The sequence below is a fragment of the Canis lupus genome, chromosome 5 (assembly GCF_048164855.1).
Source record: "Canis lupus baileyi chromosome 5, mCanLup2.hap1, whole genome shotgun sequence".
Taxonomy (NCBI): domain Eukaryota; kingdom Metazoa; phylum Chordata; class Mammalia; order Carnivora; family Canidae; genus Canis; species Canis lupus.
This window is the reverse complement of record NC_132842.1, coordinates 81,896,220-81,914,349: the sequence shown is the minus strand read 5'-3', so window position 1 is coordinate 81,914,349 and position 18,130 is coordinate 81,896,220. Positions and strand designations below refer to the sequence as shown.

Sequence of the window (18,130 nt, the reverse complement as noted above, 5' to 3'; positions counted from 1 at the left end):
CACCCAGGCGTCCCTGTTCCTTTTTAATTTGGTGACTTGGCTCCCAGGTGGGAACAAATCTTACTCATCTTTACCCCCAACGGCCTCCCCTCTCATAATGGTGGAGACGAGTGCTTTTGAGGTGTCCCTTTACAAAGCCAGAAATGCTCATTAAGGTTCATCCTGGGTGAGGCAGGCATTTTTCTCAGCCACTTGCCTCATGATGCAAGAAGCCCTTGTTTCCTGGGTGATCTCACCGCAGTGGGTGGAAGAGCAGCCTGGGAGCGTTCCCGGGTGAAAGGAGGGGCCGCCCGGATGGGCAGAGCAGCAGGGCAGTCGCCGTGCACCTGAACCACGGGGCCCTTACCCAGTGGTTAGAGGCGGAATATAAACCACACACACAGGCAGATCTTTATTAGCATCAAAGAAGCCCTTATAGGGACGTCCGGGTGGCTCAGTGGTTGAGCATCTGCCTTCGGCTCAGGGTGTGATCCCGGGGTCCTGGGATCGAGTCCTGCATCGGGCTCCCTGCATGGAGCCTGCTTCTCCCTCTGCCTGTGCCTCTGCCTCTCATGAATAAATAAATAAAATCTTAAAAAAAAGAGAGACCCTTATATATTGGGTAAAAATAGAAGGCTGCTCCTAGTCACAATAGTAAAAAATATGGAAGGCACCCAAGTGTCTACCCACAATGGAGCATTCTTCAGCCTTAAAAAGAAGGTTCTGGGGCGCCTGGCTGGCTCAGTTGGTAGGACACGCGACTCTTGATCTCGGGGTCGTGGGTATGAGCCCCATGTTGGGTGTAATTACTTTAAAAAAATCTTTATTTTAGAAAGCAAGAGAGCGAGAGAGCGAGAGGGAGCCCGTCTTGCGGTGGGGGTGGAGCGGGTGGGTGGGCGGGCGGACACAGGAGGGGCAGAGGGAGGGAGCCAGAATCTTCAGTAAACTCCCTGCTCAGGGCAGAGCCTGACAGTGGGCTTGATCCCATGGCCCTGAGATCGTGACCTGAGCTGAAATCAAGTCAGATTCTTAACTGACTGAGCCACCCAGGTGCCCTGTATCACACCCCGTTTTTGTTTTTTAAAATATTTTATTTATGGGCAGCCCTGGGTGGCTCAGCGGTTTAGCACCGCCTTCAGCTCGGAGTGTGATCCTGGAGACCCGGGATTGAGTCCCACGTCAGGCTCCCTGCATGGAGCCTGCTTCTGCCTCTGCCTGTGTCTCTCTTGAATACATAAATATGTATTTTTAAAATTTTATTTATGTATTCATGAGAGAAGGGTAGAGACACAGGCAGAGGGAGAAGCAGGCTCCATGCAGGGAGCCCGACGCGGGACTTGATCCCAGCAGCCCGGTACCTGAGCTGAAGGCAGAGGCTCCACCGCTGAGCCTCCCAGGGGCCCCTCACACCGTGTTTCTGAAGGGAAAGCTTTCTGTATGCCCATGTGTCATGACATCAAGGTCTGGAAGGAACAGAACAGTTAAAGGGGGGGTGGGAGGAGGGCGTGTGCGACATGGGGTCTGCAGGGCCTCCCACATCTGATCTGATGCACTTTTGCAGTCTGGCTTTTCGGTGAGCGCTGCTGCCTTGGTGGTAAAGCCCAGGCTGCGGCGCCAGGAGTCTGCGCTTGCCTCCCTTGCTGGGAGGGGCCCCTCGAGGTCCGCCGTGGAACTCGAGGTCACAGGGGACCCGGTCCTTGCTGTGCTGGAGGCGCCTAACCTCGCCTCAAGGAGATACAGTGACTTAGCAAGACGCGGCTTCACGTCATGCTAATCCTGAATGTTGGAGGAACCGGGAGGCTGCCTGATGACAAGAGCTAACACTCAGTGAGCTTGCAGGGGAAGGGCCCGGTGCTCCCCCGGCCACGAGTGAGGGGGGCACAGTCACACCCCCCCGACAGAGAGGCTAGGGGGAGAAGGAACCCACCCAAGGGCTCGGTTCGGGAGCCCTGGTGGACTCTTCCTTCTGGCACCTGCACATTTCTCTTCAGCAAGTAAAAGGGACGGGCTTGCTTTTTTGTTAATAAAGTAGAATAGCATTTATTTATTTCTTAAAATGTTTATTATACATGCTGTGCTCATGGAAAATCAAGGCCTCTGAAGGGACTCAAGTTGGATGTAAAGTGTGTCCAGCCGAGCCGGCTACTTCACGCTCAGCGTCACACGGACGCTTTCTTCCCCTTATAGGTGGCCATCATTTTCTTGATTTCAGCAATAGCTTTGCCTGGATTCAGCCCCTTGGGTAAAGAAGAGAATAGAAACCACTGGTAAGTGAACTGAACGAAGAACCCAGGGCCTTGGGCGAACCCCGCAGCGGGAATAGGGTCAAAGTGAGGTGGAGGCAAACGACGTCCTCGGAAAGTCAGGTGCCCGGGCTCAGGGCTCCCCGCGTCCACCTGCAGTGCCCCCCACCCGCCTCTGCCCCAGGTCCATGTGTGCAAAATGCACACACCCCCAGGAGCGGGCAGCTCTTCCTCGGGCCACGGCTGGGGGCTCAACCAGCCAGTGGCCTGCAGACCCTTGCACGTTCCCATGGGCACCCAGGAGCCCTCTCGGGTCCTGGGAGCGACCTTCCCCAGGGGGCCCTCAAGTGTCATTAGCAGTCTGTAGGGTCTGCAGGAAGCGCCCTAATTGAACCCTGGGAGTGCCAACCTCTTACGAGCAGGGAGACAAGTGAAGACCTGGCAAAGTGAGACAAGGACTCGTCCGAGGTTGGAAGAGAGTCCCCGTGTTAGCAGGACGACTCCGACCCTGGCACTGAAGTGTGTGGGAAAGAGGCCGGAGGATAGGTGGTGAAGACCGTGCGCAGGAAAGGGAGGACTGGGTGAGGGTAAGCGGCCCTACCCTTCAAGGGTCCTGAGTTTGTGTGCAAACCTCCTGTCAGCAGGCGTGCAGAGACTAAGTAAACAGGGGGTGGCATTTTCTGCAACTGTCTCACTGGTGCCAAGCGCCTGGCTCTGCTCGAGATCAGGCCGGCTCAGCCATCTGGCCCTGCACCCCCCGCCCACACCCGACTCCCCAGGGCCTGTGCTCTGTGGTCGGCCCTGCCTCCCATCCTGGGCCATGCGCTATGCTGTGTGCCCTGCAGTCCCCACAGGAGGGCCACCACGGCCTCCTGCCCGCCACCGCGTGCTCCAGGGAACTAGCCTGCCTTTTCAGGCCAAGGTGTTGTCCTGGGAAGCCTCAAAACAGGAGACCCACGGCCACTGTGGAACACCGTGACCTTGATGCTCAGGTCATGTGGGTTTCCTCTACGCCATCCACTTTCCCTCACTCCAGGTGCCGTCTAGACTTGCGGCTGCCTCGTCCCATCCAGCTGAGAAAGTTTTGTCCATTCAACCCTACTGCCAAAAAAGGCACTTCCATAGTGGAAAAAAACAGGTGTGGGAAGAAAGAAAAAAAGAAAAAAAAATTTTCAGAGAGAGAGAAAGGGAGAGAGGACCCTCTTCAAAGACTGATCTGGGGAAGCCTGGGTGGTTTGGTGGTTTAGCAACTGCCTTCGGCCCAGAGCGTGATCCTGGGCTCCTGGGATCGAGTCCCACGTTGGGCTCCCTGCACGGAGCCTGCTTCTCCCTCTGCCTGTGTCTCTGCCCCTCTCTCTCTCTGTGTCTCTCATGAATAAATAAATAAAATCTTAAAAAAAAAAAAAGACTAATCTGGAATAGTCTCCAAAATAAATTAAGGGGAAAAGGCAGTGGGAGACAGAACAGGATGCGTGTGCATCAATGTGCAGCGTGAAGTCTCTGGAAGAGCACCCAAGAGGCCAGGGATACCAGCTGCATGGGAGGCGGCAGGAGACGGGGTCGGTGTCGGGCCGCTGCGGCACCCTCTCTCTGACGCTGCACCCGCACCTCTGCCTGTGCCCCGTTTACCGCAGGACTTAGCGGGTCTGTGCCCACCGGCACAGCTCACTGGGGGCAGCGGGGTCCCTGTCCCATCCAGACAGCGACCTCGGCAAGTCACTGCCCCCAGCCCCTTCCTGCCCAGGGCTCAGCTCCAGCTCCCCTTCCCGCCCCACAGCGGGGCCTCACCACTCCCACAGGTCCCTGAGCACCCCCGAAGCCCATGCGGAGTTTCCGAGAAACACAGGGGCCCGGCTGCCCCTGGAGCCGCCGGCCCACAGCCCCACAGGCTCGGTCACTTGGGCTTATTCACTCCCCGTGCTGTGGTGAGCACATCGGTGCCTAACCTGCCCACAAGTTAGAGGCCCGGGGGCCCCCGCCAGGCCCCACTGCTGACACCAGGAGAAGCGCCATGGTAGAGACGGGGCCCCTGGGAACACGGGCATCCAGGCCGAAGAGCAGGGAGTTAGCAGTCTGGGTTTCCTGTGTAAGGTCAGCCGTGTGCCCCCCCACCCCCCTTCTTCAGACTGCCAGCTGGTCACCCTTGTTGTCCACCTCCTGCCTGCTTGCTCGCCACACCTTGCAGCGAAGCCCTCTGCCCAGTCTCTGCTCAGGTGGCAGCCAGTCCCAGCAGTTCGTCCACCCGGGATGCAGGCTGCCACGGACGTGCTGAGAGAAGACAGGCAGCTGGCTGCAGGCAGGTCAGGGTGAGCCCGGGAAGCGGGAGAGGGCGTGGAAGCGGGGTGAGCAGGAGCCCGGAGACGAGGGAAAACACGGAGAGGGACCTGGGGCTGTGCCACCTTTCCTCCTGTAGTTCCTACCGAGTCACGGTGAGCTCGGGTTCCTGCTCGGGGACTCCCTTGGGCCCGCGTGCGCCCTACAAGTAAACCTTCCTCCGGGGCCTGAGCATGTCTGTTCCTTGCATTAGGTGCCAGCCGGAGCCCAGGCTCGCGTCAAGGGGACAGGTACTCTGGTGCCTCTCCACCTCTGACACGTGAGCTCGGGGGAGGGAGGCAGGGCTGGGGGCCACCAGCGCCGCGTACCTTGGGGCAGGTCCTTGTGCAGTTCATGATGGTGTGGCAGCGGTACAGAGAGAACGGGTCCTGCAGCTTGGCCAGGCGCTCCTCAGTGAAGTCGTCTCTGGAGTCGATCATCCAGCGGTAGGCCTGCAGAACCGGGGCGGGGGGTGCTGATGAGCCGCACTGGCAACCCAACGGTCAGCTCAAAGCCCTGGGGGAGCAGAAGGGAGCCCCTCAGCTTAGGGGCCTTGTCTCTGCTCTTTAGTTCTTGCCATCTTCCAAGGAAAGGTCCCTCCTTTGTAATTCCTCTCCATCAACGCCCCCCACCCCAAAGCGAACCACACCTGGTACCCTGGTGCTTAATGACGGGTGACTAGGCATTGCTTCATTATTTCAAGGTGCTCACTGGCTTCCTGCCCAGATTGAGTAGGGAAGGCAGGGCCCGTAAGACATGACTCTGTCTTCACAGATGACTTAAGAGATCTGTCCAGAGATAATATTTGTTCCACTGATGGACTCATAATTGGTCAGTCCACCCCAAAGGCAGCTAACTGCCTGCCCGTGGGCAGCTCCATTCACCAACTCAGCGTGGGTACAGATGCCAACTGTGAAGGGGTGTCATTACCAATCCTTTATGTAGATGAGAATCAATATTGCTAAATGGTCACACAGCACGTAACTTCCCTTTTTTGGGAAAATGAGAAATGAGAACTTGTTTTTTTGGAGTTGAGAATCTTGTGAAAAGCACTGACCACAAACTTAAAAAGCACAGCTTTCTGGGAACAAAGGCAGTTTCTTTGCAGGGAACTACACATGTGGTGATGTGCCTGAGAGGCAGTGCTGCCTTCTCGCCAACTAACCCCTAAAGTCGGGACTCCAGGCTTTCATTAGCCTGGAAACAAGTACCAGCCTGAGCTGGGAAGCTTCCCCTCAATGAAATTTCTATTCCCTGCTTGCACTTCAAAAATCCCCATGTGAGGGAGATGGGGGGCCACCTGACAGCTGTGGTCTGGGGAAAGCGGCAAGAGCCAGCAGCATAGGGGATAGGTTTAAACACCTGCAAGGTCAGTTTTGCCAAAATGCGTGCCACCACCCCTTGGGGTGACCCTCACCACACAGAAGTGAAGTACTTTGCAGATGAAGATTTGCTAAAAGCCAAGCGAGGACAATGTAGCCACCTGCCCTGTGACAGGCGCCTGCTGGGACCCTGGCTCCAACAATACGCTGTCCTCTTAGACTTCTGGATGTCTCAGTTTTGTTTTAAAGATTTATTTATTTACTTGAGAAGGAGAGAAAGAGAGAGAGAGGGAAAACAAGGAGTGGAGGGAGAGGAGAGAAGCAGACTCCACGTTAAGCAGGGAGCCTGACATAGGCCTCGATCTCACAACTCGGAGATCAGGACTTGAGCCAAAACTAAATCGGATGCTCAACGGACTAAGCCAAGCAGGCGTCCCTGGATGCCTGTTTTAAGTTCTCTTAGAGCAGCAAAGGAGCACCTTACCTGCATGAGAACCGCAGGCCCCAGGTATTTGTCTCCATTCCACCAGTAGCTAGGGCAGCTGGTGCTGCAGCAAGCACAGAGGATACACTCGTACAGCCCGTCCTGTGTGGAGGGGAAGGGCAGTCAGGAGCACATGATGGAAGAGACTGGCATGTGTTCCGCTGGCTGAACGCGAGGTCCAGGATCTGTGCGTGAACAGAGCGCCTACTTGCGTGTGAGTTTTCTTGGCAAAATCTTAGGGGTGGCTTGCAAAGATTTATCAGACTCATAAAAAAGATCTTGGTGTTGAAATGTACGTGTTTGTCGGGTTAGAACCCAGAGTTCTTAAGTCCAAGCACAAAGTACTTATCTTCTAATAAACAATAACCTCTCAGTTATCTAAAAACAAAACCAAAAACCCATTAAAAACCCAACCAACCCACCCAAACACTTCACCGCTTAGAATGTACTCTAGGAAAATGAGGAAGGACTTGTGTGCTGGGGCATCCAGGAGTCTACAAAAGCCACTGCCCTCCCATGTGGAATTTAAGAAAACGACAGATGAACAAATGGTGGGGAGAGGAAAGTAAACCGTAAGAGATTCTTTTTTTTTTTTTTTTTTTTTAGAGATTCTTAATGATAGAGAACGAACTGAGGGTTGATGGAGGGAGGTGGGTGGAAGATGGGCTAGATGGGTGATGGGTTATCAAGGAGAGTACTTGTGATGAGCACTGGGTGTTGTATGTAAGTGATGCATCATGAACTCTACTCCAGAAGCCAATATTGCACCATATATCAACTACCTAGAATTTAGATAAAAATTTGGGGGAAAAAAAAAAAAAGCCTCTGCCCTGGTGCTGAGGAAAGACCAGGCCGGCAATGGGGATACCATCCTCAATGAGCCCCGTGCGCTCAACTCACTTCTCATCATTTGATCACAACAATCCTGTGGCATGAGGACTACTAGAGTCTAGAGAGGTTAGGTCACTGGTCCAGGGTCGCACAGGCAAGCAGCAGGGCTGGGACAGGACCCCAGGCAGTCCGACTCTAGAATGCCTGCTCTTTATCTTTTTATTTTTATTTTTTTATTTTTATTTATTTTTTATTTTTTTATTTTTTTAAGATTTATTTATTCAGAGAGAGCGCAAGAGAGGCAGAGACACAGGCAGAGGGAGAAGCAGGCATCATACAGAGAGCCTGACGTGGGACTTGATCCAGGGTCTCCAGGATCACACCCCAGGCTGCAAGTGGCCCTAAACCGCTGCGCAAAAATATGGAACGCTTCACGAATTTGCGTGTCATCCTTGCGCAGGGGCCATGCTAATCTTCTCTGTATCGTTCCAATTTTAGTATATGTGCTGCCGAATTTTTTTTTTAAATTTATGATAGTCACACAGAGATATAGAGAGAGGCAGAGACACAGGCAGAGGGAGAAGCAGGCTCCATGCACCGGGAGCCTGACGTGGGATTCGATCCCGGGTCTCCAGGATCATGCCCTGGGCCAAAGGCAGGCGCTAAACCACTGCGCCACCCAGGGATCCCTGGAATGCCTGCTCTTTAAACCTGGCACGCTGACTCAATCTGTCCACCCAGTTCTAACAAACTGGACCTCCTGATTTCGCAAAAAACAGAAATTGATTAAAAGCAGCAAGACAGAAGGGCACACTGACATCTGAAGTGACAGCTTATTGTAACAGATGACACACAGTTGATGGTCATGATTGTAACTGTGAGTCTTCAACAAAATCTATGTTCTGTTCAGAGAGCAGGCAGGAACGCAAACTGCCCCACTGATCTAGAAAGCATAGGGGACAGGCTCAAGAGCCTTCGTGATGGTCACATTCTTCAGCTCACTTACAGAAAAACCTGTAATAAGAAAAGAAACTCCAAATTTTGGCTAGAACTTGAAAGATCAAGATGTTTATCTAGCCTTCTTTGTAACAGGGAGCGACACTGTCCAACAGTAGTGGAATGGTTAAATAATATACAGTGCATTCAACTGAAGTAGCAGAGAACAAAGTCTAAGCGAATGCTTACGAAGAATTCTCAAGAACACAGGAAAATGCTTACAATAACCTAAGTGAAGAAGGCAGGACACAAAAGCATATTTGCATTCTGATCCCAGCTACATAAAAATGTAGCAGATAAAAGAAAAGCAAAAGTAGCTGACAACAGACATTATCCTTGGGTGCTGCAATAGCACAGATTACTTAAAAAGAGTTATCTGGATTTTCCAATTACCCACAGTGAGCATTAAGGCTTTTAAAATTGTGAGAAAACGTTATGTTCAGCATATTAACTTAAGGAAGTGAAAAATGCTTAACAAATTTTTGGTATTTGAGTAATCCTTGAACTTCCAGAATACACACTCAGGGTAATCAGTCATGCTCTAGGAGTAGGGCATCCAGGAGGCTTGCCTACGGAGGAATGCGGGAGGGCCAGTTGGCCCGGAGAGACCAGTTCCAACCCAGCCCGGTGGCCCTGGGCAGTCAGACTCCCTGCGAGTGAGGAATGCAGGGCGAGCCTTGTGCCAGAACAACAAACTCCTCCTGACACGGGAGAAAGCTGTCTGCACTGCCTTTACACCACTCTACGATGAGCACTGGGCACTCACGTGAAGACTCTCCTCTTACATCTCTGCCTCTCTCTGTGTGTCTCTCATGAATAAATAAAATCTTAAAAAAAAAAAAAAAAAAAGTTTTACAGGGAAGAGGAGGGGGCCTAAATATTCCCCAAGACTTCTAAAAGGTAAAGTGTGTTTACTCATCCACATGCCTAACATGTACTGATAAATAACCCGTGCTGTGGCCTCGGGGTCCAGAAAGGACTAAGATCCCGTCGCTGCCGCTGCCCCTGAGGGGCGCCCGGCCTGCTAGCATGGTGGTGAGTCAGTGATGCTCCTTGGACAAGTGCTGTACTGGAGGAACGCGTGATGCGCTGACCGTGACATGGCACATGTCCTTGGTCCTGTGCAGATTGTTGTTGGGACCCATCTCTATTGGGTCCCCTTCCCACCTCTTCCTCTCCACAAGGACACAGAGTGTGCGGGGAGTACGAGTGCAGATCAGAGGCTTCTTGGAGGGAATAGCGCCAGAGCAGGAGACTGAGAACTTGAGAACGACTCCTTCACCGGAAGACTTCAGAGCCCGGACACTGGGATGTCAAGAGAGTGACAGGGCCGTCACCGTCCCACCCGGCAACCCCTGGGACACTGGGTGTTACGAAAAAACAGCAAGGTTCTGGTCCTGGTTTTGCCATGAACTGTTTTGCTATGAAACAGGGAGATGGAAGCTCCAGCGCCCATGGCCAGCATGTCTTTGATGTGCCCACTGTTGAAGAGCCACTCTAATGGAGCTGCCAACTTGGCAAGACCTGATCTTTTGCATACAAGTTTCTCTTGAAACAAACAAACATCCTGCAACATGGTAATCATGTGCCCTTCTAGGCGGGGCAGACATGCTCTGGATCCTTGACCCCTTGAGGGCCCCTTATGGGTTCATACTACCCCCTGGTCCTGAGAGGACAGCTGTCCAGCCCTTGGACAGATGCTCTTGTGGTTCCTTTCCAGCATACACTCCATTAATGGTCGGCATTGTCCCATGCAGCTACTCCCCCACCCCATCCCCCCCCAAGCCACACTTCTCCCAAGCATCTTTGCACAGAATCCCTCAAAGCAAGACAGTAAAAGGGGACTAATGACCAGTTTCTCACGATCTTCTATGGACTGCAGATACTGCTGCTTGCCCTCCTGGGATTCATCCTTCTTCTTCAAATAAGGTTCAATGGATTTGTACTGAGCATAGAAGTTGCTCAAGTCCTGAGTAAGGGGAAGAAGAAGAAAAGAAGGGTCAGATTCTACTATCACTCCCTAGCATTCTCAGTCACCCCATTTCTTGGATGCTGCCCACTTCCCCATCGCACAGCAGCAGAAGTTGGACTCTCTTTGGCGTGGATCCGTGCAAGTGACAGAAGGAGAAATGGTCAGTGTTCATTGTGGCTGGGAAATCTCTCCTCTACCCACTCCTGAGGCCTGGTCCATGAAGGCGCTCACGAGTGGGGAGGCAGACACTGTGGAAGTACAGTGTGGAAGTACACTGTGTAACAATTGTTGCCTTCCCCACTGCTATTTTCCACATGAATTCTTTGTAGTTATGGCCAAATTTTTGATTCTGGGACTGTTCCAACTCTAAAGTCCCTGTTAGTCCCAAACAATCCTCTCCAATGAGGGGCTGGAGAATCTTCCAGGTGTGTTTATCTTCCACCATTCAAATTCCTCAATTAAACTCAGGAAAAAAAGCCTGCCCTAAAGAATGATAACACATCTTTCCCTCACACACACCTCTTCCCTTCTCCCTGAAAATAAAAAAAGGTGGGGTGGGGAAGAGTCAGGAGAGAGAGAGGGGATGGGAGAGAGAGGGGGCAGGGGAGGGATGGGAGGGGAGGCAGAAACTCACAGGAACCAGATCCTTTATCACATACATATGCGGCAGAGGGTAGATTTTGGAGACTTTGCTGAGGTTGGTGTCGATCCGGCGGGTGCAAGCCAGAGTGTTGCCTCCGTTGATGTTCATGGCACAGGAGCCACAGATGCCTGAGACAGAGAAGGCATTCAATGCTTCTGTACCCAGGCTCGGGAAGTCCAGCTTCAGACTCATTTTCTGGAATGTCATTCCCTCATTCCCCTACCATCATGAGCAGCACTGACATGGAGTACACCCGTGGCAGAGGTGCCCCACTGCTGTCTTCCTGCCTGGGATGGAGATCTAATGACCAGTTCCAAAAAGCCATGAGGCAACCCTGAGGCTGGAATCTGCACACTACAGACGGCACTGGAAGACAGAAAGGGCCTGGGGCATTGTTGGCATCACAGAGTTGCCACGCTAATCCCTAGCTCCATGCTTCATGCATTTTCAGAAAAAGAAAAAAAAAAAAAAAAAAGGCAGCCCTGCCTGTTATTTGAACTCAAACTACTCAAACTCTGACAGACAGAACCCAAAAAGCAAATCAACAGTCTTGGCCATCTTCTGGCTGAGGCCTCGATATGGATTATCCACATATGACTCTTACTCTATAGTCTTCATCAAAACTAGCAGCACAGTGGGGGCCATGAAACCCACATAAACTGCCCGAGCACTGTCTTTCTAGGGAGAAGAATGAACTAATGTGAAAGCAAAGCAAAGCTAACCAAGCAAAAGTTAGGTGCTGACCAAGGACCCTGAAGATGACACTTTTCTTTGCCCGGGCTCATTTGCTGTGTATGGAAATTTCCTAGATATTTTAGAGTTTAAAGAGGAATATGCAATCTGAACCCATTTCTCTGAAGCTGTTTTCTTGAAGATCATCAGGCCAGAGAAATGTGATTAGTTGTGAAACCTCTACTGGGTTATCACTTTGGTAAGACTGCGTTCTCTTCTCCTGCTAATCTTAGTAAGTGTGCAAGACAACACAGAGACCTGTTTTTAGCAAATACCGCGAAGTTCCCCAGGAGACTGAATGCTATCCATATATTTGTGTGTGCCTGGCATCCAACCAGAAGAATGCTTTTATAAGAAATGGTATGCAATTTAAAAAATAAATCCAATGAATCTTCTCTGAAAAAGGCTCCCCAGGAAATTCTCTTAAAAAACAATAAGGGAAGAGAAAGGAGTGGCAATTAGTATCACTCTGCCTCATACTTTTTAGTCCAGATGGGCCACATCATATGTTCTTGGCTCTGACAAAGTCTTACGGAGAAAGGTTACTGAAAAGCATCTATATTTCCTAGGTTGCCAGGATTTACGTGGGGAAAGTTGGTATTTAATTACCACAGAGCGTTCCCTGAACAGCAGGACTCAGCCAAACTACTATAATATCTGTCAGCATTTGGTACACTAAATCCCATCCTGTATGATTAGCTGAATCAAAGCAGATGTCTTAGAAGGAAGGCTGGAATACTTGACATGTACCGAACAAAGACAAAAAGCAATGGGCCAATATCCATAGTGACTTTTCCTTTTATGGAAGGTCATTTTAGGAAAAAGCTTCAATCACTGGTTGGGGTCCAACCTACTCTCTGTTTTGGTTTTATCCCAGGTTTTCTGAGCCTGGCCAGCAGAGCATACCGCCTGAGTGCGGTTCTGGAATCTGACAACCCTGGCTGATGCCTGGCTCCCCAACTACCTATGTGTTTTTTTGGAAGTCCCTTAACCTCCCTGGGCCTAAGGTCCACTGACTGTGCTCTACGGCCGTCAGGACCAGTCAGCCCTTGTGATAATCCTCTGTGATTTTTTTCCCATGTCTGAGGACTGCTAAATGATTATCTAGGAGTTTTCTTTTTCTTTTTTTTTTAAGATTTTATTTATTTATTCATGAGAAACACACAGAAAGAGAGAGAGAGACAGGGGCAGAGATATAGGCAGAGGGAGAAGCAGGCTCTAGGCAGGGAGCCGGACGTGGGACTCGATCCCAGGTCTCCAGGATCATGCCCTGGGCTGAAGGCAGCACTAAACCACTGCTCCACTGGGCTGCCCTATTTATGAGTTTTCTTAGTATCAACTCACTTTATTTAAATTTATATTAAAAAACTGTATCACTGTTAGACTTTCATTAGTAATTATATTTTTCTAGCATAACAGCTCTTACTGTGGGGAGACTGTTCCTGCCTAGAACATTCCTACTGAGCAGATACTTTATATACGTGTACACTCGTAATGCTGGGAGCTGGCAGCGGCACACCTGTGCCCCCTTGCTGGACAAGGGTTAATGTGCACAAGCACTGACTAGAAACTCCACTGCTGTCCCCAGTGAATGAGCTCAGCAGTGGTGCAGAGATGGGCTGCGTCCTGCTAGCAGATGGGAGTTAATGCCTGAGGGGTGGGCAGCTCACGCCAGATGCAGGAACCAGGCTACATATGATTCCCGATGGGAAGAAAACTCAGAAATGTACAGAACCTGTACTACACTTGGGAGTTTTAGGCGCATTTACCCAAGGAAAGGAAGTGCAACACCTGGTCTCCTGGCAGACCGCCAGCTCAGCTGTGGCAGGCAGGCCGGCCGCGGAACCAGAGCCTAAGTGTCTAAAGTTTAACAAGGAAGGAAATGCTTACCTTCTCTGCATGATCTTCGGAAGGTCAAGGTAGAGTCAATTTCATTCTTAATCTTGATTAAAGCATCCAACACCATAGGACCACATCTGACCAAAAACAACAAAACACTCCGGTCATATTGACGGGATGTTCAATCTTCCTGCCCTTTGTTGTAATAAGACCTGAGACATCTGCATATGTCAGCTGCTCTTCTAACCCATTTGGCTTTCTCAGGGCACACTCAGAATTTTTTTCTGTACTTCTGTTTTTATGTTATCCTTACACATTCTAAGCACTGCGGAGTCACACTGCATATACATTTCTAGGAAAAGGAAAGCTACAGGGGTAGAGACAGTCCCCCACTCCTAAGCGCTGTGAGTGTCCATGTGCGTGGGTGCAGCAGGTGGGAGGAAGGGCAGTAGCACTGGCTTGGAAGCTGGAGCGCAGGCCTGGTGGCAGGGAGCCTGGTCTGAGTCCTGGCTTGGACGCTTCCTAGGTTCTTGGCAAACCCCGGCTTCAGCTCCTCACCCACAAAGCAGAGAGCAGTACCTACATCTCATGGGACTACTGCAGGTGAATTAACACACGGGAAGATGAAGGGGGAGTGTCTGCCACATATTTAGTTTAACCATGATCATCATCATGCAGAGTGCAGCTCTATGGACTCGTTCGCTCTCTGAGCCTCTTTCTTGACCTATAAAATGGAACTAATATTTATGTCACAGGATTATTACAAAGATGAAATAAAACTGCGATTTTCATGGCATCTGGTACACAGACAAGCACTCAACAAACCTATTTCTTGGCTGCTGCTCTGGGCCTCTCAGTACTTTTCTATGCATGGCATTTAGAAACATATCTCCCCCCACAAAAAAAAACATATCCCCCTCCCCAAATATCCTTTAGCATTATCTAGGTTTTTTTTCTAGCTTTACTGAGATATAATTGACAATGTGCAAATTTAAGGTGTACAGCACGAAAGTGTGGCACAGAATCTGGAGTGTTTATGTTGTGAAATGATCATCACGAGATTAGTTAACACACCGCGTTATCTGTACTTCTATCAGCAATGTACAAATACCTCTCAGCCCTATCTCTGCTAACACTGGGAGCCGAGACCTTTAAAAACCTCTCCTAGTTTGAGAAGGGAGAACTACTACCATTGTCAGTGTTTTATCTGAGATCTCTGAAAATCGAGGTGGCTGAATATTTGTCATCAAGTCAGTGATTTTTCTTCACTCATGGTTTATTCAAAATCTGCTCTGTGCCAGGTCCCATTCTGGGTGCTGGAGGCGCACCAGAGAGCAGATGAACATCCACACCTGCGTGGCCTGTTCCTTCTAGTTGACTACTGCTAGAGACAGTCCATCCATGGTCTTTGCCTCTTTGTTTGAGATCTTGGGAATGTTTTTTTTTTTGGGGGGGAATGTTTTTTAAAGCGCATTTTTTAAAAGCTGTGAACCTTTCACCTTCTCACTCTCAATATTCCTGGTCACCAAACATGTACTTTCAACACCAACTAGGTGTCCTACATTGTAACCCAATCTGACACCATGGACCCAGAGACAGCACCACATGCCACAGGTCCCACTGACTGCCACACCCTCCTCAGGCTGCAAGTTTGGGTTGTCACCTGTGCTCTTAGATGACTGGCTATAAATCACATTCTCATAATCCCCTTCTTAGGTTTGGTAATTGCTAGAGTGGCTCACAGAATTCAGAGAAATAGTTAACTTACTAGACTGTAAGTTACTAAATCTACTGATTTAGTAGAACAGGCAAATGGAAGAGATGCACAGGGCAAGGGAAGGGGGAACAGGGCCATGTCTTCTCACTGCACCTCCAGGGGTTCACCCACCCAAGCTCTCTGAACCCCACACATTCCAGGGATTTTATGGAGTCTTCAGTGTGTAGGCACAACTGATTACAAACTGGCTGTTGGCTTAAGTGATTCGACCTCTAACCTCTCTTGCCTCCTAGGTCAAGGGGCAGGGCTTTGTGTTCTAACTCTCTAAACACAGGGTTGGTTCCTGCCAGTTATCTAGATTTCTAAAAATCATGTCATTAACATAAACTGACGGCTGAAAGGGGCTTGTTATGAATAACAAAAGATAACAATAACAAAAGGTAACTTGCTTTTACCTTTATTATATATCTGGAGCTATTTCAGGAACTGGGAGCAAAACCAAAGTCTTATAACAAAAGATGACCCTATAGCTCTGAACACTTAGGATTACATGGGTTTTAGGAGCTGGAAACCCCGGACAAGACCAAAATATATACCACAAATCTATTATATCTGATGCTAACCCTGCCCCTCCCTCATTGGCAGCCTTTAAGCAGCAACTGGCTATCTAACTTCTAATTTGGGTAATGGAATTTTTAAAACGCACAGATTTAAATGCTTAAATGTGCTTTAAAGGTGTCAAACTGATCACCTTTTCCTCTTACGATATTATCACTGTTAAATCTAAAAAGACCACACTCCTTTCTGAGGTTTCATGAATACTTAGAAATTTCTAAGTTTTTACATCTTTAAAATTTTTTATTACATATTATATATCATTTTTTTTAAAAAGGAGGGGGCAGAGGGAGAGGGAGAACGCCAGGCCCCATGTCCAGTGTAGAGCCCAACTCCGTACTCCATTCCAGGACCCTGAGATCATGACCTGAGCTGAAACCCAAGTCAGATGCTCAACCAACTGAGCCACCCAGACGCCCCTACTTTTTGTTTTTAAAGTATTCCCCCTCAAATTGTAAAAACTGTTAATTGCCTCAAATCACTGACTAAACCTACTTTTGCTTCTGATTTGTGATACTTACTTCTGGCATTCCATGTTAGAATTTCATTAAAGTGTAGTCTATTTTGGAACTTTTAAATATTCTAATGGTCTGTCTATTCTTGTCCTGGCATATTTTAAATGACAACAATCTTCTTTGTTAATCAAAGGACTGTCACTGCCTACCGTTTTCCTATGGAAGGACAGTTGGTGCTTAAATTCTCTATTACACACAAGGCTGCAAATGTTTTCTGTACACAGAAATCAAGTTGTTTTGGCTGTGTCCCTTGCATGAGATTGTCATATGAATTTTAGGATCTGCTTGTCAATTTCTATAAAAACAACTGCTGGGCTTTTGACAGTGATTGTGTTGAATTTGTAAGTCTGGGGGCATATTGCCACCTTAAAAATATTGCCTTCCAGGGGTGCCTGACTGGCTCAGTCAGTAGACTTAGTCTCAGGGTTGTGAGCTGGAACCCCACGCTGAGTGTAGAGATTACTCAAAAAAAAAAAAAAAAAAAAAAAAAAAAGTCAACTACAAATATGGGATGTCTTTCCATTTATTTAGGTCTTTAATTTCATTTCAACAAAGTTTTATAGTTCTCAGTGTACAAGCCTTGCATTTTTTTGTTAATGGCTCCTAAGTATTTTAATCTTTTTGATGTTATTATAAGTGGAAACAGTTTCTTACTGGGTTGTTCACTGTTAGTACACAGAAATATAGCTGAGTTTTCTATACTGGTCTTGTATCCTATGTCCTCACTAAACTAATTTTAGTTCTAGTTTTCTGGTGTGGGTTTGTTAAGATTTTCTATATATAGGGCCATATAGATCCTCTTCATAGAGGATCTTTAGTTTCCTATTTTTCCTCTTGCTTAATGTCGTTGGTTAGAGACTGCAGTAAAATTCCGGTTAATGCTAGTTAAAACAAAAAAACAAAACAAAACAAAACAAAACAAAAAGCCTTTTTGCATATTGACCTTCTATTGTGCAACCTTGCTAAATTTACTTACGTTCTTGTAGTTCTGTAGATGCTTGGGAATTTTCTAAGTCAGTGATAGTATTATTTGTGACTAGGTACAGTTTTATTTCCTCCTTTCCAAACTTCATGCTTTCTTTTATACTTGCCTTTAAGATACTTGTTATAATGTCTAGCAGCATCATCCTGAACAAAGCCAGGAGTGGACGTCCTTGCTTTGTTCCTTACGGGCAAAGCACCAACTATTTCACAATTAAGTGTGCTGTGAACTCATAGGTTTTTCCAGAGATTCTCTTTATCTGGTTGAGGAAGTTCCCCTCTTTTTCTATTTTGCAAGTTACAGGTTTTCTCCTTTATCCTGTTATGGTGAATTACACTGATTCACCAATGTTAAACCAACTTTACATCTCTGGGACAAACTCAAACTTGGTTAGGAAGGCATCATCCTTTTTACAGTTATATTTGATCTGCTGAAATTTTCTTGAGAATTTTTGTGTCTGTGTTCAAAAAGATACCAATCTATAACTTTTCTTTTTGTAATGTGTTTGTTAGATTTTGGAATCAGGTTTTGATGGCCTCCTAAAATGAACTGGGAAGTGATTATTCCTTGTTTATTTTCTGAAAGGATCTTATACTGGTGTTCCATTTTTCTTAATTGTTTGATATGATTCATCAGTGAAGCCACCTGGGCCTGGAGCTTTCTTTGTGAAAAGGTATGTATGTATGTATGTACGTATTTATGATAGTCACACACAGAGAGAGAGAGAGAGAGAGAGAGAGAGAGAGAGAGAGGCAGAGACACAGGCACAGGGAGAAGCAGGCTCCATGCACCAGGAACCTGACGTGGGATTTGATCCCAGGTCTCCAGGATCAGCCCCGGGCCAAAGGCAGGCGTGCCAAACCGCTGCGCCACCCAGGGATCCCATGTGAAAAGGTTTTTGATAACACATCTACCTATAGCCAACATAGCACTATTCATCTTTTCTA

General features: G+C 48.5%; 1 protein-coding gene and 1 pseudogene across 2 annotated transcripts in view; both read right to left on the bottom strand.

The window, feature by feature from the left end:
* Positions 1-2,018: 2,018 nt before the first annotated feature.
* The window catches only part of SDHB (succinate dehydrogenase complex iron sulfur subunit B), a 32,522-nt gene continuing 16,410 nt past the window's right edge, over positions 2,019-18,130 (bottom strand). The window contains exons 3-8 of one of the 2 annotated variants that reach the window (XM_072828173.1): positions 13,406-13,491; positions 10,775-10,911; positions 10,021-10,137; positions 6,342-6,443; positions 4,865-4,987; positions 2,019-2,216 (exon numbers count right to left, since the gene is read on the bottom strand). In XM_072828173.1, the coding sequence (XP_072684274.1) occupies positions 2,139-2,216; positions 4,865-4,987; positions 6,342-6,443; positions 10,021-10,137; positions 10,775-10,911; positions 13,406-13,491 (643 nt within the window). In that variant the 3' untranslated portion in view covers positions 2,019-2,138. The remainder of the gene's footprint in view (positions 2,217-4,864; positions 4,988-6,341; positions 6,444-10,020; positions 10,138-10,774; positions 10,912-13,405; positions 13,492-18,130) is intronic. The other variant, XM_072828174.1, reaches the window with a different exon arrangement.
* On the bottom strand, positions 7,588-7,682 carry LOC140634580 (U6 spliceosomal RNA; annotated as a pseudogene).